General features: G+C 38.5%; 1 protein-coding gene across 6 annotated transcripts in view; it reads right to left on the bottom strand.

Annotated features, from left to right (window-relative positions):
• Window positions 1-11208: 11208 nt before the first annotated feature.
• Window positions 11209-19394, bottom strand: part of ENAH (ENAH actin regulator) — a 141118-nt gene continuing 132932 nt past the window's right edge. For all 6 annotated transcript variants that reach the window (XM_048505804.1, XM_048505622.1, XM_048505964.1 and 3 more), the window contains one exon: window positions 11209-18260. In XM_048505804.1, coding sequence (XP_048361761.1) covers window positions 18223-18260 — 38 coding nt within the window. In that variant the 3' untranslated portion in view covers window positions 11209-18222. The remainder of the gene's footprint in view (window positions 18261-19394) is intronic.

Genomic DNA, 19394 nt, shown 5'->3' on the forward strand with positions numbered 1-19394 from the left:
GCACCATTTATTGCACCTGAGCATGTCTCGTAAGACTGGTTCACCAACTAAAAGTTTACAATAATAATGGTAATTCTTCTATATAGATTTTTAGATCCCAAGAGGCCTAAGCAAATTTACATTTCAGTTAGAAACTTACAGGCAATATTTATAGCATGTGTGTATTACTTTACATCCGGAATGTGCTTAACACAAGCCACATAGTTGACAAGGCGGAAATGTTGGTCTATCAGACAACCTCAAATGTCTTTATCCTTACTTAGAGTTCACAGCAGCACAAGAACATACATATTTTTCAGCTGCTTTTTAGTATGATTTCTGTCTTAACTATTACTGTTTGTCAGAGTGGGAAGGGATGAAAAAAGTTCCCAACTGGAAATAAGTGTAAGGTTAGTAATTGTAATTAAATAATTATAATTAAATTAACTGAACAGTATAACAAAACTAGGAATAGTAGAATAAGTGTCATCCTAAGCAGAGTTCAACCTTCTAAGTCAGCTTTAATCAAATGGCTTAGAAGGTTGTAACTCTGCTTGGGACGATACTGTAAATTTGGTTTTTGGTTATTAATGTTTGCTATCATTTAAACATTTAAAATTTAGAAGTTTCAAGTTTGGAGGACCTATTTTCAAAATATGAAATTACTACATTCAGTAGTGAACTCTATGAGAGACCAATATTTGCTTTCCTTTCCTTCCTTGCTGTATATAAACACTATGGGGGTTGAAGACTAGTAACATCTCAGTATGTCATGTACACACAGATTCATATGGTGCATACAGTATACATGTCAGTCCTGTTATTTATCAGTTTTCATTGAAAGTACCAGACTGCCCAACACCAAGACAGCAGGGTGAAATTGGGGTTGGACGAGTTTGCCTAGAGAGAGAGAGGAAAAAAACCTGCCCCATACAGTGTCTAAAGCACACCAGAATGTCTAAAAAGGGAACATAAGAAGAGTCCTGCTGGAAAAGATCAGTCTTACACAGTGGCCAGCCAGTTCCTCTGGAGGGCCAATAACACAGCATTTATGCCAAGGCCTTCCCATGATGTTGCCTCCTGGCACTGGTACTCAGAGGCTCAATGCCTCTGAATGTGGAGTATGGCTCCCAGCCTCTGGTATCTGGTCTCTCAACCTATGGCCACAACACAGCTTTTTTTGTCTTAGCTGCGCAGGTGAACCCAAAGTGATTCTTGCCCCCCTGTACTGCTGGGCTCACCAGCAATCCATCCTCCCCTACACACACAATATTACTGTGATGGAGCAGGAGAAGATATGTGTATTGTGTGCACATGAGCACGCAATGTTTATTGTTTTGAGTGGGAACTTAAACCCCACAATATATTTCTAAGATTTTAAGATTTTCCTTCAAATCTGGGAGTCCCCCAAGTTTGAAGTAGTATCTGTTTGGGCTAAGTGTGGCCCCTGTCCAAGGATATGGATATTTGCAGATGGGGCACACTTGGTAAGAAGATTCTAATGACTGGACAGTGAAAACCATACCCAGCTCCTGCCCATGAATGCCTCTTGCATCCAAACAGCACAGCCTGCAAGCAAAATGAGCAAATATTTGCACCCACAACTTTTGCAGTACAGATACAGGCCAAGGCTTGAATATTCTCTGGATACTTTCCAGAAATCAGTTTTTTAGTAAGATGACAAAACTGCAATGTGGAAAGCAGCTGCTGTAGTTATGCAAGCAGAATGTCTAGCCACCTGGAATCTATCAGACATATTGTCTGCTGTGAAATAAGGTGAGAGGTTGTGGTAGATATTGTGGATAATGACACTCACATTTCGCTCAGGGAATAATTTAAAGCATCCACACTCTGAATTAAAGAGTACACTGACTAGAAGAATTCTGTCTGATCGCCTCACCATCTGTTCCCATTCCAACCCAATCCTATATCTTAAAGAAATTACTACTCAGACCATACTTATGCTGCCAAATGCTAGGCTAAATTTTGAAAACATATTTTATTGTCTTTGGTGGGAGGGATCTAGAATGCATTAAATAGTTATAGTATGTTTATTTTCACTGCATGAAGAAAATAAGAGTTGTACATACCTGTAACTGTTGTTCCTCGATGTCTTCTGTGTATAGACACCCACCAGGACTGCACAGGTCAGCCACAGACAGGTGTTTTGGAGACTAGATACCTCAACACCATGGGATGGTAGCTTTATTCTTCTGCTGCCCTGAATTTCAGGATTGTGTACTATCAAACTGTTATGGGGGAGTGGTCTATATTACCATCTTCTATGGGAGTTGCTCTCCCAATATTTGGAATCCCTCCCTGGTGAGATCCAATATTTGTCCAAGCTTATCCAATCATAGGTGATGAGCTATCAAAATGGGAAATGAATGTATTGAAACATGCTGGCGATGCATCTGTGAGGTTCATTACATCAGCAGTCATGTTGCAACTGGCACATTTGGCTATGTACCCCAGCTCTCCCATTGGAGACCCAATGAAAGTGGAGGATCTCCCCTTCAAGGGCTCTCTCTTTTTTTCAAGCCCTACCATTGAGTTCCTCTCAACCATAGAGACAAGTTGTTAAATTGCTTGGGGTACTGCTTTCCACCATTCTATCCTGCCAGCATTTCACCATGCACCAGCATGGCTCTGCCACACCTGTCTATCAGGCCAGCATTTTCAACAACACCAGAGTCAACAAAAGTATCCTCCACCACATCCGAATCACCCACACGCTTCTGATGACCTTCACAGCCTGCAATTGATAATCTTTGTTTCCTGAATGTGGAGTATGGCTCCCAGCCTCTGGTACCTGGTCTTCACCCCACTCAATTGCCCTTGCTTGCTTGCTTGCTTTTCCTCTGAATGGCAAAAGAGCTGTTCAGACATTTGGCTTATATCCATAGTTCAGAATCGTTATTTCTTGGAGTTCAGAGTTCACTTGCTCTATCGTTTTTGACCCAAACTGCACCTGTTTTCAAATTCAAATTCCTGTTCATCCTGCTTTCTGGCAGTATCTCCATTTCTGTCATAGTTCTGATATTTTTCAACAGTCGGCTCTCCCATTTGGGGGAGCACTTAGTGCACAGCTGTTGTTGTGGCACATTTTTTTAAAAAAATTTATTGTATCATTTGAATTTTACAGTTTATAGTAATTTCCTTCTTCATACATTTTCAAACGATACTTTTCCCCCCTTTCTCCCTCCCCCCATTACTTCTTCTTCATAGTTTTGTCACACAAACAGCAGTAAGTTCATTTTCTGTTGCCTCTTCTCCCATATTTCTTCATTGAGTTTCTTTCATCCAGTCCATGTATATTATCCATATCTTCAAAATTTCATCCTGTTTATCTTGCCACGTCTTATTTTTGGTTAATATATTGAAAATATCTAGTGTCACTTGTTCCCAAATATATTCTAACCATTTCTGAAGTGTCCATTTTTTCTTTTCTTTCCAGCCCAAGGCTATTGTTGCATGGGCTGCTTTAATCATTATTTTATACATATACCTATATTGTTTATCCACCCTTTTGTCTTCCATTACACCCATGAACATTAAGTCATTATTTAAATCAATATTTATCTTCACCAGTTTCTCGATATATAACAATACACAATTGTCCAAAAATTTTTTACTTCCACTACACGATTCTATCCACATATGAAGCTTATAATATGCCTCTTAAGTCTCCACAGTGCCAGCATTTTAGAACTAAGTCGCTTTTTTTATCATGTATGCTAGTTGTTTTGGTGTTTTTATACCATTTTAATATCACTTTTCTTTCTAACTCCATATATTTCTCAATCTTTATATTTTTCCAACTGTCTATTAATTTTTTAGTATTACCAATGTCTAGAAATCCTTCCTTCTCCCATTTTTGTTTCAATGTTCTTATCATGAATTCCTTATCATCTACCATATATGTAAATATGCCCTAGAATTTTCCCTTTGCATTTTCCATATAGTTCCAGACATTTTGACATTATACATTCTCCTTTTATCCGTGAAACCTTTATCCTTTCCCAAATGCCTCTCAAAACCAACCAGTTCTCATTTCCTCCCATCTCTATAAAATTTTGTAATGTCATAATTTCTCCTCCTTCCCTAATCAAATTTGCCACAGTTTGAATTCCTTTTCTTTTCAATATTTTTATCACTTTTTTTCCTTCTTTGCCAACCACACTTCCCAAAGGTGCCACATCCAGGGTGCCAGGCATCCATTTACCTCTCCATTTTTCCCATATATCTAGCAAGACCTTTCTTGGTCCTATTGCTTTTTGATTTCCTTTCTTTAACTCTTTATTGAAAATACCATGTGCACCAACTCCTTTCTTTATTTCATTTTCAAACTTAACCAATTTTTTGACATTATCCTCATTTATACTCATCAGACTCTCAATCTGGAATGCTTCATAATATTCTTGCATTTTTGGAATCCCTCAACCTAGATAATTTTTTGTCATATATATGATCTTATTCATGATTTTTTGTTTTTTATTATTAAAGACCCAAGCTTCCTATCCCATTCCTCAAATTGTTTCTTCTTAATTTCCAGTGGAAGAGTTCGAAATAAATAAAACATTTTCGGCATTCTACACATTTTCAATGCTTTGATTTTTCCTGTAATTGATAAGGTCTTCTTACCCCATTCTTTTATTTGTTTTAATATTTTTCCACCTTGCTTCATAATTATATTTAAACATCTTCTCTTTTCTATGAGTTATTGTAATACCCAAATATTTAATCTTCTTTTTTACTAATCCTCTCTCTAATTGTCTTTTTTCCACATTAACCCCCATTATTTCTGTTTTCTCCATGTTGACTTTTAATCCTGAATATTTCTGAAAATCTTCTAGAAGTATTTTTAATTCTTTCATTGTATTAGCCGGATTCACCGTTATTACTAAAATATCGTCTGCAAATAGGTTTAACCTTATTTCTTCTTGATTCTCTTTATAACCTTTTATCCTTCCATTATTATTTATCCTTTCTGCCAAAAATTCCATTGCCAATATAAACAGATGTGGTGATAATGGATATCCTTGCTTCACTCCCCTTTCAATATTAACAATTCCTGTCAACCCATCATTAATTCTTATTTTTGCCCTTCCTCCTTTGTAAATCTCTTGTCTAATGTTTATAAGTTGTTTTCCAAACCCAAAATTTTCTAGAGTTTGAAATAAGTAATTATGACTAACTGTATCAAACGCTTTGTATACATCTAACTTTATCATTGCATATTTTTCGTTTTTGCCATGTTCTATTACATTTAATACATTCCTTAACGGGTGACAAATATCTCTACCTCTAATAAAGCCATATTGCTCTTGTCCAATTAACTTCGGAAGGATGTTGTGGCATATTTGAGAACACAAGGATGCCCAGTTTTCTGTATCTAAATCATAGGTGTCAAACTCGTGGCCCTCCAGATGTTATGGACTACAATTCCCATCACCCCCTGCCTGGCAGGGGATGATGGGAACTGTAGTCCATAACATCTGGAGGGGCACGAGTTTGACACCTGTGATCTAGATGATTGGTTAATCACAGTACTGTCCAGTTACTTGCTGAAGCAATATATATAGTTGATCCTCAATATATACAGTAGGACTGGTAGTGAATTGGGAAACGTCAGGTTGGAGTTGTCTCAGCAGGTTCACTTTATAGAGGACACCCTTAACTCTGCAAGGGCTACAACCTTTCTGCCCAGAGACAGGGTTCTCGTTATAAGGCAATAGCCCACTTTTGCCTCCACAAAAGATACTAATCTGTTCAATCAGTCCAGTGATTGGATTCCCAGATCAGTTGCAGGGTCTCTGCATTGGTGAACTGAGAATTCCAACCCTTCTGCTGGGGTCTTTGGGTTTTCGGTCCCTCACACTATCCATATTGCAGATGCGTCTTTAAAGGGATGCATCTTTAAAGGGATGGGGAAGACGCTGTGAAGGTTTGTTAGTACTGAGGCATTGATCAACTTTGCCCCTATTGTGGAAAGAGCAGCCACAAGACAGATTGGTTGCATTCACAAGTATGTAAAACATCCATGAGACCTAATGAACCTGATCAGCATCCCGCATGAATTGTGTATGATCCTATAATGCATCCCCAGAATTCTTTGCAATGTGCATGAGATCCAGGCAAACATTTTAATTGTTTTATTTATACTTAACAACTAAAACTCATCATGGTGATTTACAGCACAAATACAATTTAAATACTTGTGCATGCAGATGGAATGCAAAAAGTGCTAAAAAATCTTCACTGCCTGCCTATTTCTAACCACAATGCAAAGTGCTGTTCTTTCCCTTAGGCCCTAAATGGCTTGAGGCTAGGGCTGCATAAAGTCACATAATATCAAGCACTGGTTTATTAACTGTCTGATATTTTCAAATTCATAGATCTTTGTAATGTTATGAATCAAAAATCTTCATGGTACACCCTCTTTTAAAACAGGTTTTTAAAGATACTAGAGTAGATTACATATACATTTTTTCTTCTTGTGTCCAGGGGCTTATTATGCTGATCTTTATTATTTGTCATGGAAAAAGTACCTCTAAAGACAACAACATGATAATGCTACTTCTCAACAACGAGCTTCATAGATGTATATATAGTTAGTGCAACAGATAGGCAGAGGCATAGCTCCAAGGGGGTGGGGGAGGGGGTGCATGACGCACCAGGCGCACGGCCCTGTGGGGGGGTGTCAAGGGTGTTCCGGGGGCATTCCGGGGACATGGCGGCGGTGTTCCGGGGCAAGACGGAGATGGAGGACGCACCGGTACACTGGGCACTTTTCCCCCTTGCTATGCCTCTGCAGGCAGGGGAGGCAGTTCTAAATGCATCATCCACTGTAGCCCCTGCATGTGACATGACATTTTGCTCACAGGGAAATGTTCTTAGAATTTTGTTGTAACTTGCAGTTAAATGTAGAGGTCTTTACCAAGATCAGTCTAACCCATCAATAGAAGTTATGTGCCTCAGGAAAAGGTTACCACATAGACACATTCCTTTTAGGAGATATTTGTAGTTACCAGGCATTGTCTTAGGAGGACCATCTCTTCAGGAAATAAATATATATATATAGTCTCAGTTTCTAGACCATCCTTCTTCAATTAGGGTATCAATATTGGTTAGTTTCTTTTCCACTTGAAAATTTATTAGCCTTGAAATAAATACATGGGAATTTAGGGTCAAACCAAATCAGATATGATGCCCTGCCCAGTTGAAAACTGTACTATGTCCCATGGCAGATTTTGGCGGACTTCTCAAAATGCATTGAGGCCTGATCCTGCTGGGGATCATGGCATAGGATAATTAGGCACTCCTCCTTTGATTTTCATGAGCTAAAACTGTGGTGAGGAGATGACCTGCTCATCCCTTCATGCAGTGGTCTCCAGCAGGATCAAGCCCCACAGTGTTTTGAAAAATTAAAAATGTTAGTGTGGTATAGTGCTTAAGAGAGGTGGTCTCTAATCTGGAGAGCTAGGTTTGATTCCCCACTTCTTCACATGAGTGATGGAATCTTATCTGGTGTACTGGAGTTGTTTCCCCACTCCAACACATGAAGCCTGCTAGGTGACCTTGGGTTAGTCACAGCTCTGTCAGAACTTTCTCAGCCCCGCCTACCTCACAAGGTGTCTGATGTGGGGAGATAAAGGGGAAAGGAGTTTATAAGCCACTTTGAGACTCCTTACAGGAGAGAAAGGTGGGGTATAAATCCAAAATCCTCCTCCTCCTTCACTGCAAAAAGTGGTACCATCCAAGTTGGCCCTGAACTATATGCCAATTAGTTTCACAAGATATAAACTATATACAATGGGCTGGATCCCAAAGTACCTTTGAACAAGAGGAGCCTTGCCTACTGTGGATTTTCCATTCAAATTGCAGGTCCTATCCCCATGACACATCCTATGCTTTTTTTAGGGTAAAGGCGAACTGTCTTGATGAGAGACACTCACTAATCCTCCCTCCCCGAAATTTATTTGTGCCCCAACTAATTTGGTAATATTAACTTGCAGCACTGTTTATATTTAGAACTACTGAAAGTGGAGTGAGAATTTCCAATTTTAAAAAGAAGAAATCCTTTCAGGGTATAGTTACACAACAGAAGTTACCTAAAATGGCCACAAGATGTTACTACTGAGCCATTTTGAGATTTCTGAACATCTTTAAGAAACACATTTTAAAAGGCAAACTGCCAAACATCTCTTTATTTACGTATTTATACCCTACTTTTCTCTCCAGGTGGCCCAGAGAATATCTTCCCTCATTCTCACCTAGCCACACTATGGGATAGATTAGGGCAGTGGTGGCGAACCTTTGGCACTCCAGATGTTATGGACTACAATTCCCATCAGCCCCTGCTGGCATGGCCAATTGGCCTTGCTGGAAGGGGCTGATGGGAATTGTAGTCCATAACATCTGGGGTGCCAAAGGTTCACCACCATGGGATTAGGGTGACTGGTCCAAGATCATCCAGCAACTTTCTAGCACTTTGACCACTGTACCTGTAGAAAATGGGCTTGATTTCTCCACACTCTGGTCAAGTACAGGGGAATTATAAAGGGTACCCAAGATTTAGGCCCCTTCCGCACACGCAAAATAATGCATTTTCAAACCACTTTCACAACTGTTTGCAAATGGATTTTGCTATTCCGCACAGCTTCAAAGAGCACTGAAAGCAGTTTGAAAGTGCATTATTCTGCATGTGCAGAATGAGCCTCAGACATGGATACCAAATCACTCCAAGAAATATTTTGGAAGAAAGAATATGTATAGGTGTTTTCTGAGACTCCTAATTAACATAGGTGATTGGAACCCAGAACAAGAACAGTCTCTTGATGACAGCTTTTCAGTTTTAATACACATCAGAATTCCCATTTGTGTATGTTATGCTTTGTTTTTGAACATAGGCTTTTAAAACCTCATTTCAGAAGTTGCTCCAAAAAACCAGTTTCTGAGAGGGAAATAGCAATTAACCTGGGAAGTGTGCAAGTCAGAAGCAAAGAAAATGGATCTAAGTGTAAATACTTGGAAAATCTCCATTTAAGATGAGAGTCAGAAACACATGCAGCACTTGGTGATTTCTCAGCAAAAGTAGAAGCTGCCCCTTCACATAGACCTGCAGCAAGGTGGTAGTTGCTTCCCAGTAGTGTAACTCAGACCTTCAGAATCAGATTGGAATTTGCCTGATGAATACTTCAGAATTCATTCAAATTGTAAAAAAATAAAATAATAGTTGCCTATTTTATGAGAGACAGGGTTGGTAGCATTTTCCTCAAGTGCAAAGAGCTTTTCATTCTTCTAGCTACAAGCATGACTCTTGTACTGGCAGAAGGATCCTTCATTTTACTGGATAAAAATGCCATTACTAGTAGAACATATCACAGGAGCCAGTCGATTGTTGTGATTTTTTTTTTAAAAAAAACACTCTCTACAACTATAACAGAGCTAGAACACAGGTCAAATAGGCTCATTTGTTAAGCAAAGGGACTTTGACTTCACTATGCATGGCCACTCAATACAGCCTCTGAGCTGTTCAGGGATATAGGTGCTCTTGCATAGTGATGTGAAGCATGAAATCTGAACGTTAACAGCACCTGTCCTTATGCTTCAAACAATATGCAGGACTGTAGTCAAAAAACATGGGTTAAATAAATGGGATTGAAATGAATTTCTGAGACGTTTCTTCCAAAGAGATACAATCAAGATTTTTGGACCATTTTCCTACCCCCAAACAAATGGCCCATTACTCATGGAATGCTTACCTTGGGGCTGGTAGCTGGACAGGGGCCTGAAGAGTGGTCTCCTCACATTTCTCTGTTTACTTGAGAGGAGGCAGTCCAGGGCCTGCCTCACAGCTGCTGGCTAGTCTGAACTAGCCTTTCCTATTGTTACTTCTCTTAACTCCTCCCATCACAGGTTCTCTTAACTCCACTGATATTCTGTCCCCCTCCCTTCCCCTCCAACTCTCTCTCTGCTGCTGCTGTTGCAAGAGAGAGAGGCTTGTTTTTTGTTTTTTTTAAAAGAGGCTTGTTTCAAACAGTTTTAAAAGCAAAGCTGGGAAGGTGAGCTGGAGCCCGAAAGTGACTGGCTTATATTGAAATCTCAATATAAGCACTTAGAGAAGCAGGAAGGGGCCGGCAACATGGAATGAGGGTGAGGGGTAAGGCGTGGATGGCACTGCGAGGAACTGGGAAGGGTGGAGTTAGGAGCCTGACTGTGGGCAAAGGGAAGAGGTCGATGCAAAGCTGTGCTCATGGCACATCTGCACACTGTGGTGGCGAAGCAAAATTAAATTCATGCTAGAAGTGCTCTTGCTTGTTGTGGGGAAGATAGAAAGTGAAAGCAGGACTTGAGGAAACAGGTCCATATAAGAAATCTTGCTGTGATGGACATTTGCCCCCATTGCACAGCAGACACGTTGTACATGATAGCATTTATGAAGGAATGCCTTTAAAGTATAGTATTGAAAGTGGTCCATGTGAGTTAAGACTTTCAGTCATATGGGTCTAACGATAAAAGGGACTTTGTTAATACAGTTACACAAAGTCTGCCCTTTCAAGAACAGATGGCACTTCTGTTCCCACAAGGAGGGATCTGACCTTTTTTTGTGAGTGTCCCACTCACTCAAGTGCTAACATGACTTCCAAGAGTCCCCTCGCCCCAGCCACTTCATTTGGTGGCATGGAGTACTGTAGATGATGGAAGGAGGCAGGAAAGATCCACTCCATGCATGAAGTTACTTGCAGTTGTATAGATCCAATCCAATAATAAATTAAATGCACTTTCCTGTTGTTGTGATGTGACTTTCAACATTTGAAAATATATTTGGTTTAGAACAATTTAGAACAAAAGACCTACTATCCTAAACACTGGAATATGTTATGGTCTTCCATTTGATCAACAACCTTGCTAGATTTTGCTGGCCCAGATAGGCATCAAGTTTATCAAGCTTCCAGTGGGCTTACTTTTGATGGATAATGGACAACATTACCCAACAAGCTGAATCAGTTGGCTTAGAATCAGTCCACATTCCACATGCATGCCTGAAGTTGAGTTTACTATGGATTAGTGTGAACTAATGTTGATTCAAACTCCATATAGCTAATTCATACCACCACAAACTTTTTCTGAGTGAATTGAGTGAAATTTTCTGAGTGAAACATTTGTTTTCTCTACAACATGTCAAATAGTACAATTCACTTAGCAATAAAATGCAGCTTTCACTTTTTACTTAAGATTAGCTTTTATTTCATAAGGAAACTCAATTCCAAGAGCCATAGTAAGAAACCATCTAGAAAATCAGCAAAGCAAGAAGCATGGATATGATGGAAGAAACAAAGACAGAAGAAAGCCATCAGATCCAAGCAATAATATTAATGCAGACTCACAATCAACACCATGCACATTAGATTTAGAAGTGGGTTACAGAAAATCAGCATGCATTTCATACAGTTTTGTGTGAAATTAAGGCACTTTTGTCAAGGACACACTCTGCAATTGCAGTTTTTCCTCTCCCTATTTTATGATGGTTTTGTCATTGTAACTTTGGCACCAGACTCGTATCCCAGTTACTGTTACAGCTGGGACTCAAGTCATTGATAGATATTTTACAGATCCATGAAACAACCTACATACTTGCTTTACATAAGCACACAAGAATTCTGCAATATGAGCTAATAATTGAGATTGTTTTATTAAAAAATTAAGCTATGCATTTGTACATATTACATTTTATCAAATCTAGTTCTTGAATGAGATACTTCATATAAAAAATTATTGAAGAATTTACGTAACATCGCTACCTTGCCAGATAATGTTAATATTTTACTTCAGTGGGTTGTAACTTTAAGACAGATTTATATAGTAGATCACAATTGCTGCCAAGGAAAATCTACATGCAGATCTAGAATTTGTTATTAAGCAATATAAAGAGACATTGTGAGCTATTACACTATGATTATAGCTGTAGCTTATCTTGGATTGTGTTACAAATGCAAGATCCAGCAGTGAGTCTGCAAGACAATCTTTCGGAATCTCACAACGAATTATTGCTGACGGTACACACAAAATAAAGTGGGATCAATTTGGTTAATACAGGAATGTAAGAACTAGTAATGGAACAGAATCCAAATCTAGGGAAGATTTCAGAATGGACAGAGGGTGTTTTTTTCTCCCTGAATTTGCACGAGTAGTCTGTTTTGCCACACAAGGAAACTATGAACTTGGTCCTCACTTATAGACTCTCTACTAAGCTTTAATTCATGACATCAGTCACCATTTATTAAACCAACGCTGTGGCTTTTCCTTCCAGTTTTTGCATTCATGGCATGAAGCGATGATTCTTCTTAATAAGAAACACAACCTACTAAAGCAGCATTCTCCTTTTAAGTAATCATAGAGGTCTTAAAATGTCGAAAATGCTGTAAGGGCATGACATTTCAAAGTCACTGTAGATCTTTTGTGCAAGACAAGATCTGCCTTATTAGCCAGCTTTTGAAGAAAAATAAAAATGGCCTTGTTTTTTAAAATGATGGACAGCTTTTTTAGAGAGCTGACAGCTTCACAAATTTTTAAAAAGAACTTTTAAATATATTTTCAAAAGGAATCTTTGCTGGAGATTTGTGATATGGATAGGCTTATTTTTCCTAGACAGGTGCTACCTCTCATCTGGTTATGTAAAAAAATACTTACTGAATCCCCTTCCTTTATTGCATCCGGTTTAGCAGAGCACTGCCCATGCTCCGCCATGCCAGATTTGCTTTCTGTAATTGGGTGAAGTGTCTTGGGGAAAGCTGGAGGCAGTGAATTTCCCACACAGATCCCTGCCGTTATAACAGGCATCAGGTAATTCCAGTTAGGCAAATGCTAAGACTTTGTGTTATTTAAGAAGTCTGCCCATCACTTTATGTAATGTCCCCTTAGGCAGCACGAGTTTCTCACACTGCTTCTTATCTTCTTGGCTGGCCCAGATGAAGACAAAGTAGGAAGAGGTCTTGGAAAGTATGCTTTCCTCAATTTCTCAATTTCTGCAGAGAATTCTGCCCAAGGGAGTTCCCACCCATACCATCACCACCCAACCCAACATTTTCATGTTGCGGCAGTTTCATGAGATGCAGTTGCTTAATTTGCTGCTTGTACTTTATCTCCAGTTCCATAAAGCAGCCACTCTCTACACACTGCATGGGACCCTGACAACAATTCTTCAAATTTAAATAACTTTTTAAACAAACCTCAGGGTGGCTATCCTGCCTAGACTAAGTAATTACTCCCCTGAATTCATGGCACACGTTTCCCAAAAGATATCAGAAAGCAAATCTTAAAAATAGCAGAACACAATCAGAGGCATTTTCTACTGCCTTGAGAGATTGTTCACCAAATGCTCAGTATCTATGCCATTATAACTGGAAATCATACAGCAACTTTAGACGTTGCTCCAAGAGAGTGTAAGAAAAAAATTAAATGCTACCAAGTATACACATGTGCAACAGCTGACTGATGGCCTTGGGGTGGATTCCAAGTGTCATAAGTGTAACACAGATTGGGGAAAGGGTTTTTTCTACATGCCCCCTTTTGCTGCAGCCTACTGAGAGCCCTGAAATCCTGCTGCTGGGGGTTATGAGACCTTATCTGTGTGTGTGTGGGGGGGGGGAAGACAAGCATCTGCAGAGGAAGCAAAAATCATTCCCCTTCCAAAGGATGTGCCATTCTGCTAGCACAGGTGCTGTTAAGTCAAGGGAGCACTACCTTTGGTTTTGATTCCTTGTTTGCCCAGATACTGTACCAGCCTAACTGTTAGGCTGTTGGTTCAGCAAAAGTGTTCTGGCAATTACCAACAATATCAGCATCATGGTAACACCACTGGCATACAATTGAGTAGACAAGGGTGTGACAGCATGTGGAATAGGACAATTCACCAAGCAGAGAACAGAAGGACAAAAATCTTAGACAGCAAGAACGCCGGGTGTTTTAAGTAAGGATGGAGGAAGTATGTGGAATTTCAGATGTAGAAGCAGTCCTTGCTGATGTTACTACATTTTATATTGATAAATGCCTGTGGCATGTAATGATTAAGAACAGGTCACCTTGGCACAAGTATCAAATGAAAAGACAAATGGTTATAGTGATCTAAGCTGAGAAGATGGTTGCATGTGCTCTATCACCTTTGACTCTCAAGAACACTCACTGCAAGATGGTGACTCTCAATAGTCTGTGTGCATACATTTTAAAAAAAACCTACCCACCTTAGTGGAGGGAGGCCCACCCACCTTAGTGAAAAGTCTGAGTGATTTAATATGTGCAAGCTTCAAAATGCCACTCCATCCGACTCATCTAGGGCTTCTTGTTTACATGTTGTATTTCCTAACTAGTCAATTAGACTCCTCCCCAGGGTAGCTGAATCCAATTTACCATCTCCCCCAAGTACAAATTAACTTTTCATTTAATTTTAGTTATCTGTATCTTATCCTCAATCTAATGTTGTTTTGTCCAGATTCTTAATCAACTGCAATTTTGTTTGACTCAGTCAATGACTGCACTTTGTTTTAGTTTTTATCTTTCTAACTTGAAAATGGAAGATTTTCATATCAAAAATCTATTCTGCCAGGCCACATAAAATACCAAGTGGAATAACAAATTAAAATCTATTTCTAGAAGTGTTTTGATAGTGGTGGAAGTTTGACAAAATAAGTGAAAATAGCGTGTCTTTATACTCAATACACAATGGCAGCAAAGCCTATATAGGGAGGGGCTGTATATAAATATAATTAATCAATTAATCAAAGACAACAGGAAATGGAGACTGTCAAAGCAAACAGTGAACACTACAGTGCTCGAGTGAAATTTATGGGCATGTGTGATTTATATGTACATACCTTGAAGTCTGGAAAAGGGACAGAAATCAAAGATCCAAAGCAATTCAAATTAAGAAAATAGCAGTAATTGCTTAGATTCAGGAGATGTGCTGAGTTATAAGCATACTGCTTTACATTTCCTTGATATAGTAGCACATTTCAAAAATTACAAATTTAGAAGGGCATCAGCAAAGTATTACAAATCAAAGAAATCAGGTTGTTTAAACATGGTAAGAATGGTCTTGATTTTCCACAGTAAGCCAAATTTCACAAACAGTAGCAACAGCATGTATATATTGCAATTTTATTTCATCTGCTCAAACAAAACAAGTTAGCATTTAAGAAATTTTAACATGACACAGAATGATAAAAATAGCAGAGAATTAACTGAAAAACTCTAAAGGAGGTAAAACTAAATGCATGAAAATTCAACATTCATTAGTGTTTCATCTTCAGTTTTGATTGACACTTGATGCTTGCTAAACATTTTTGAACAATGAACTTTGTTTCATGACAACTCTGAAGAGATTTCAGCACCAGCACTAAGATTTGTACATTCAGTTTGTTTGCAATTAACTTGTTAGCCACTTGTGTATGGATAGGACAGATTTATCACAGATCAGATCACAGTGTTAAGGAAAGCAAAACCTTCCTGGAATTAAAAGTGATCCCCTAAACCATATTCAGGTTAAGGCAACCGCTGTACAAAAGCACAGGAACCATCTTTTTTTTCCCTCCCAAGAACAGAAATTAAAATAACCTAAACTGCTTCTGTAGTAGCTCATTTTAATTACAGAACTATCTGGCAATGCCATAGCTGCCAGTACAACAGCATGAATTTATAGTTTATCAAACTGGATTCCCTGGAACAGTCCAATTAAAGATCTTGTAAATGTGCATGTAGAAAGAGTACAGAACCATTTTTTCTTTTACGCAGAAATCATGTTAAAATTTTAGACCAAGGCACAAAACGTTTAGTGCATTAACCAGTTTCATTCACAACCTAGTAACTTAATTTTCTTAGCACTGGACCATGGACACCTACAATATCCTCTTAAACTATCTCTGAATTTTCTTTACAAGCAAAATCAAACATGATTTCTGACAAGAGTAAGCTGTTAAGGTTATACTGTTTAAACATAAAAGTTAATTGTTAAAAGATGAAAGTGCCTCCTTAATTTGAGAGCAACTGCATTTGCTTATCTTTAGATCTAAATGCCTTCAACTAATGCATGCAGAGGATTTTTTTTAAAAAAAAATAACCACTGAATTGGGATTACACTTTATAAGCCATTCCTCCATCATATGGAAAGAGGGGAATATATTTTTTTTTATTCAAGCAGCAAACAAATGCTGTTAAATTTGCTTTGGTGTTCAACACTAGGGAGGATATGCTAGTTAAAGCTTTCTTATGAACTAAGCTAGATGGAAGTAGGTCATCCAAGAAACTGAATAATTCTGTCCAAAATGGCAAATTATGTTAAAATCAGAATAACTCACAAAATAAATATGGCACGATTATAATCGAAAATTCAAGATGCAATAAATTATTTGTTGCACATAATTTGCCAAATCACTTAATTTTTAATTGCAGGATATCCCCCCCCCCCGTCCCACCCACTGCCCTTCTTGGAAATTTTCTTGATATATTTTAATAATGTTCAGATACTGAAATAAAAGATGAACATAACTAAGACAGTAAATTCCATCATTCTAGAAGTGAAACTATTGCCACTACCACTCTTGACATATAATTACTTTTGTCAATGTTTGATTGTTAGTTACCAAGGTCTAACGCATAGGACTGAGAGCAGGTTGCAGGATCCTGCTCCCAACCCCTCCGCTTCTCTCTAGCGTGAGTTCCCCTTTGCTGGCCTTAGCCAGGATGAAAGAATACATGAGCACCAACTGTTAATGATAATCAGGGTTCTGCTTCACAAGGATCTGAAACTATAGCTGGAAGCTCATTTATCATGGATACCTTGGGCAGGGCGGGAGGAACTTTTGCAAAACAGAAGAGGGGAAAGAAAGAAATGTACATTCTCATCACCTACTCCCAATCTCTGAGAGTGTAATGATTGCACAGGCTCTAACGTTTCACTTCCAAATTAAACAAAACCTGCCTCAATACACAGGTAAAGTAACTGTTGTGTAAATAATGCTATTATTTTTGTTTGCAAAAGATTCTTTCAAATAATTTCCAAGTTTAATCATGATAATTAACTTCAGACCCAGTTAAGAAAAGCAGCAAAATTGACTTGAGTTTCCAGAACTGTTGCTGAAGCACGACTATGTTTGAAATACAAAGAATTAAAGCAAATGGTACAAAAAGTATCAAGTACCAGGTTCTATTTAACATGGTTACTGATAGATCACAATATTTTCCTTATTATTACACACACATGCAATATAAGGAAAAATAGTGCAGTAATTAATACAAATTGTTTAAAATAAAAAGTTACCCCTATTCCCAACTCTACATCTTCCAAATATTGCCTGGGCAGTAACTAGGCCTTACCATAAAGAGGCTACTTAATATTTGTGGCATGCAAGGATGTTTTAAATTAAATAGCCAACTCTGCGGTCGTTTTATATTACAAAAATGTCTACATGCATAAATCTTAAAAAAGCTTGAAAACCTATGATAACAATCTAACCATTTATATTTGACAACAGATTTGTGTTCTGGAGAAGTCTTAGATTTGGTAAAGCATTACAATTTAGGAAGGCATCTACATCTTTATAGTCTGGACAGCACTTACATTTTCCCCTATGAAACTGTATGAAGGCTAACAAGAGAGGCTTCCTGTAATAAGATTCCAAAATGTTATGGAGTATAATATTGTAAGTCTCTTATTCACCAATATTGTGTTACAACACACAGTCCTGTCATCTGTTCTTTATTTTGTGAGCTGAAGTCATGTTTGATCTTTTAAATTCTTCATGGAAATATCAAATATGATAGGAAGACTAACCTGAGATACTCTTGCAGTACAACAGTATAACTTGCTAAACTCTTTATTAATAAAGAAAACCTCTCTGAAAAGCCTTCAAGCTTTTTTCTTTTTATGTCTTAAACAATGAACAGTGAGGCGCATAGCCTCATCTTGATATGAAAACATTTCAATGCACTGTGATCGTGTCTTGACAGGTACAGGAGTTTCTGCATAAATCATTACTGCAACTTAAGACTATTTTCCACCCTGTTGAAAAGTCAGAAAACAGCAGCAAAGGGAAATAGTATACCACCAGAATGTTGTCTGAAAATTTCCAAAATCTTGCTTTCCCCTTCTTCCAATTGGGTGATCCACTTTCTTCTAAACAGCTCATAAAATTTAGTTGATTTTGTACCAAGACCAGTGGTCACAACATCTTAGTCCTAGTCTTTCTATGCTGCGTTTGACTTGCTCAGTTCTTGCCTGATAGCTGATTTGAAAAAGGTAAAAAAAAAAGATGTTAGCTGCAACAATACAGAAGGGATACAGTAGACAATGTAGACTGTGGTTTGACTGCACAACAATTGCAAGCCCAAGAATTTTAAAGATGTCTGAAACGGCTAAGCTGAAAGATGAGTGTCTTGCAATGGCTGGAATCGAGGATTTTAAATGTATGACAAAAACCAAGCTATTGCAGAAAACTGTTTGGGGCCTTACCTGGCGGGTAGTACATAAGAGCCAGGAATCAAACAGGACAAGGAAGGAACAGCATGAACAGAATAGCATGTGAAGGAATTAGGTTTACATGGCATGCCATAAGGCTTAAGAAATGACAGATTAAGAGGCCTAAGAACAGAACTGAAAGAACTAAAGAGACACACTTGGCGGTATGAACACAGGGAGCCTAGTCTTCCAACACTTACTACTATACCTTCTTTTAAGCTGCAACATGTTTTTAAATCTGTGCTCACCTGTTCAATAATCTTTTCAAGGTAAGCCTATTTCCACCAATAGTAATTACTGTGCTATCAGCTACAGCTAACAGTAACATGGTTGGCCCCTGTACCAATTATTATGCAGAAAATGTGTGATTTCTACAAAAATTAAATGGAGGGAGACATGTATACTGGCCCACTCAAGCACTCCAAATGACCGTTAAAGGGAGAAGATTTTGGGTTGCTAGTGGGAAGAAAACCTGTCTCTCCCTCATGCCAGGGTTACATATAGGCTCAGATATTTCTAAAAGTGAAGTTCATGGTCAAGGGTCCACCATCAGGACACTGAAAAGGAGCTGCCAATTGCCATAGCGATGTAGTGGTTCAGAGTGTTAGACTAATCCCAATTAACAACATGGAAACTTGCTGGGTGACCTTGGGCTACTCTCTCAGCCTAACCCACCTCACAGGTTTGTTGTGAAGATAAAATGGAGGAGACAAGAACAGTGTAAGCCACTTTGGGCCCCTACTGGGCAGAGAGTCAGGGTGCAAATGAAGTACAGAAATGAATAAGAGACAAGAAAAGAGATACTTTTATATAAAAACAATCCAAAAATGGCTTGAGAATGCTAATTGAGTATATCAGAATAGGAGGTGATATTGTTATTATGGGATGTGTTCTCAAGAAC

This window comes from Sphaerodactylus townsendi, linkage group LG01 (genome assembly GCF_021028975.2).
Source record: "Sphaerodactylus townsendi isolate TG3544 linkage group LG01, MPM_Stown_v2.3, whole genome shotgun sequence".
NCBI lineage: Eukaryota > Metazoa > Chordata > Lepidosauria > Squamata > Sphaerodactylidae > Sphaerodactylus > Sphaerodactylus townsendi.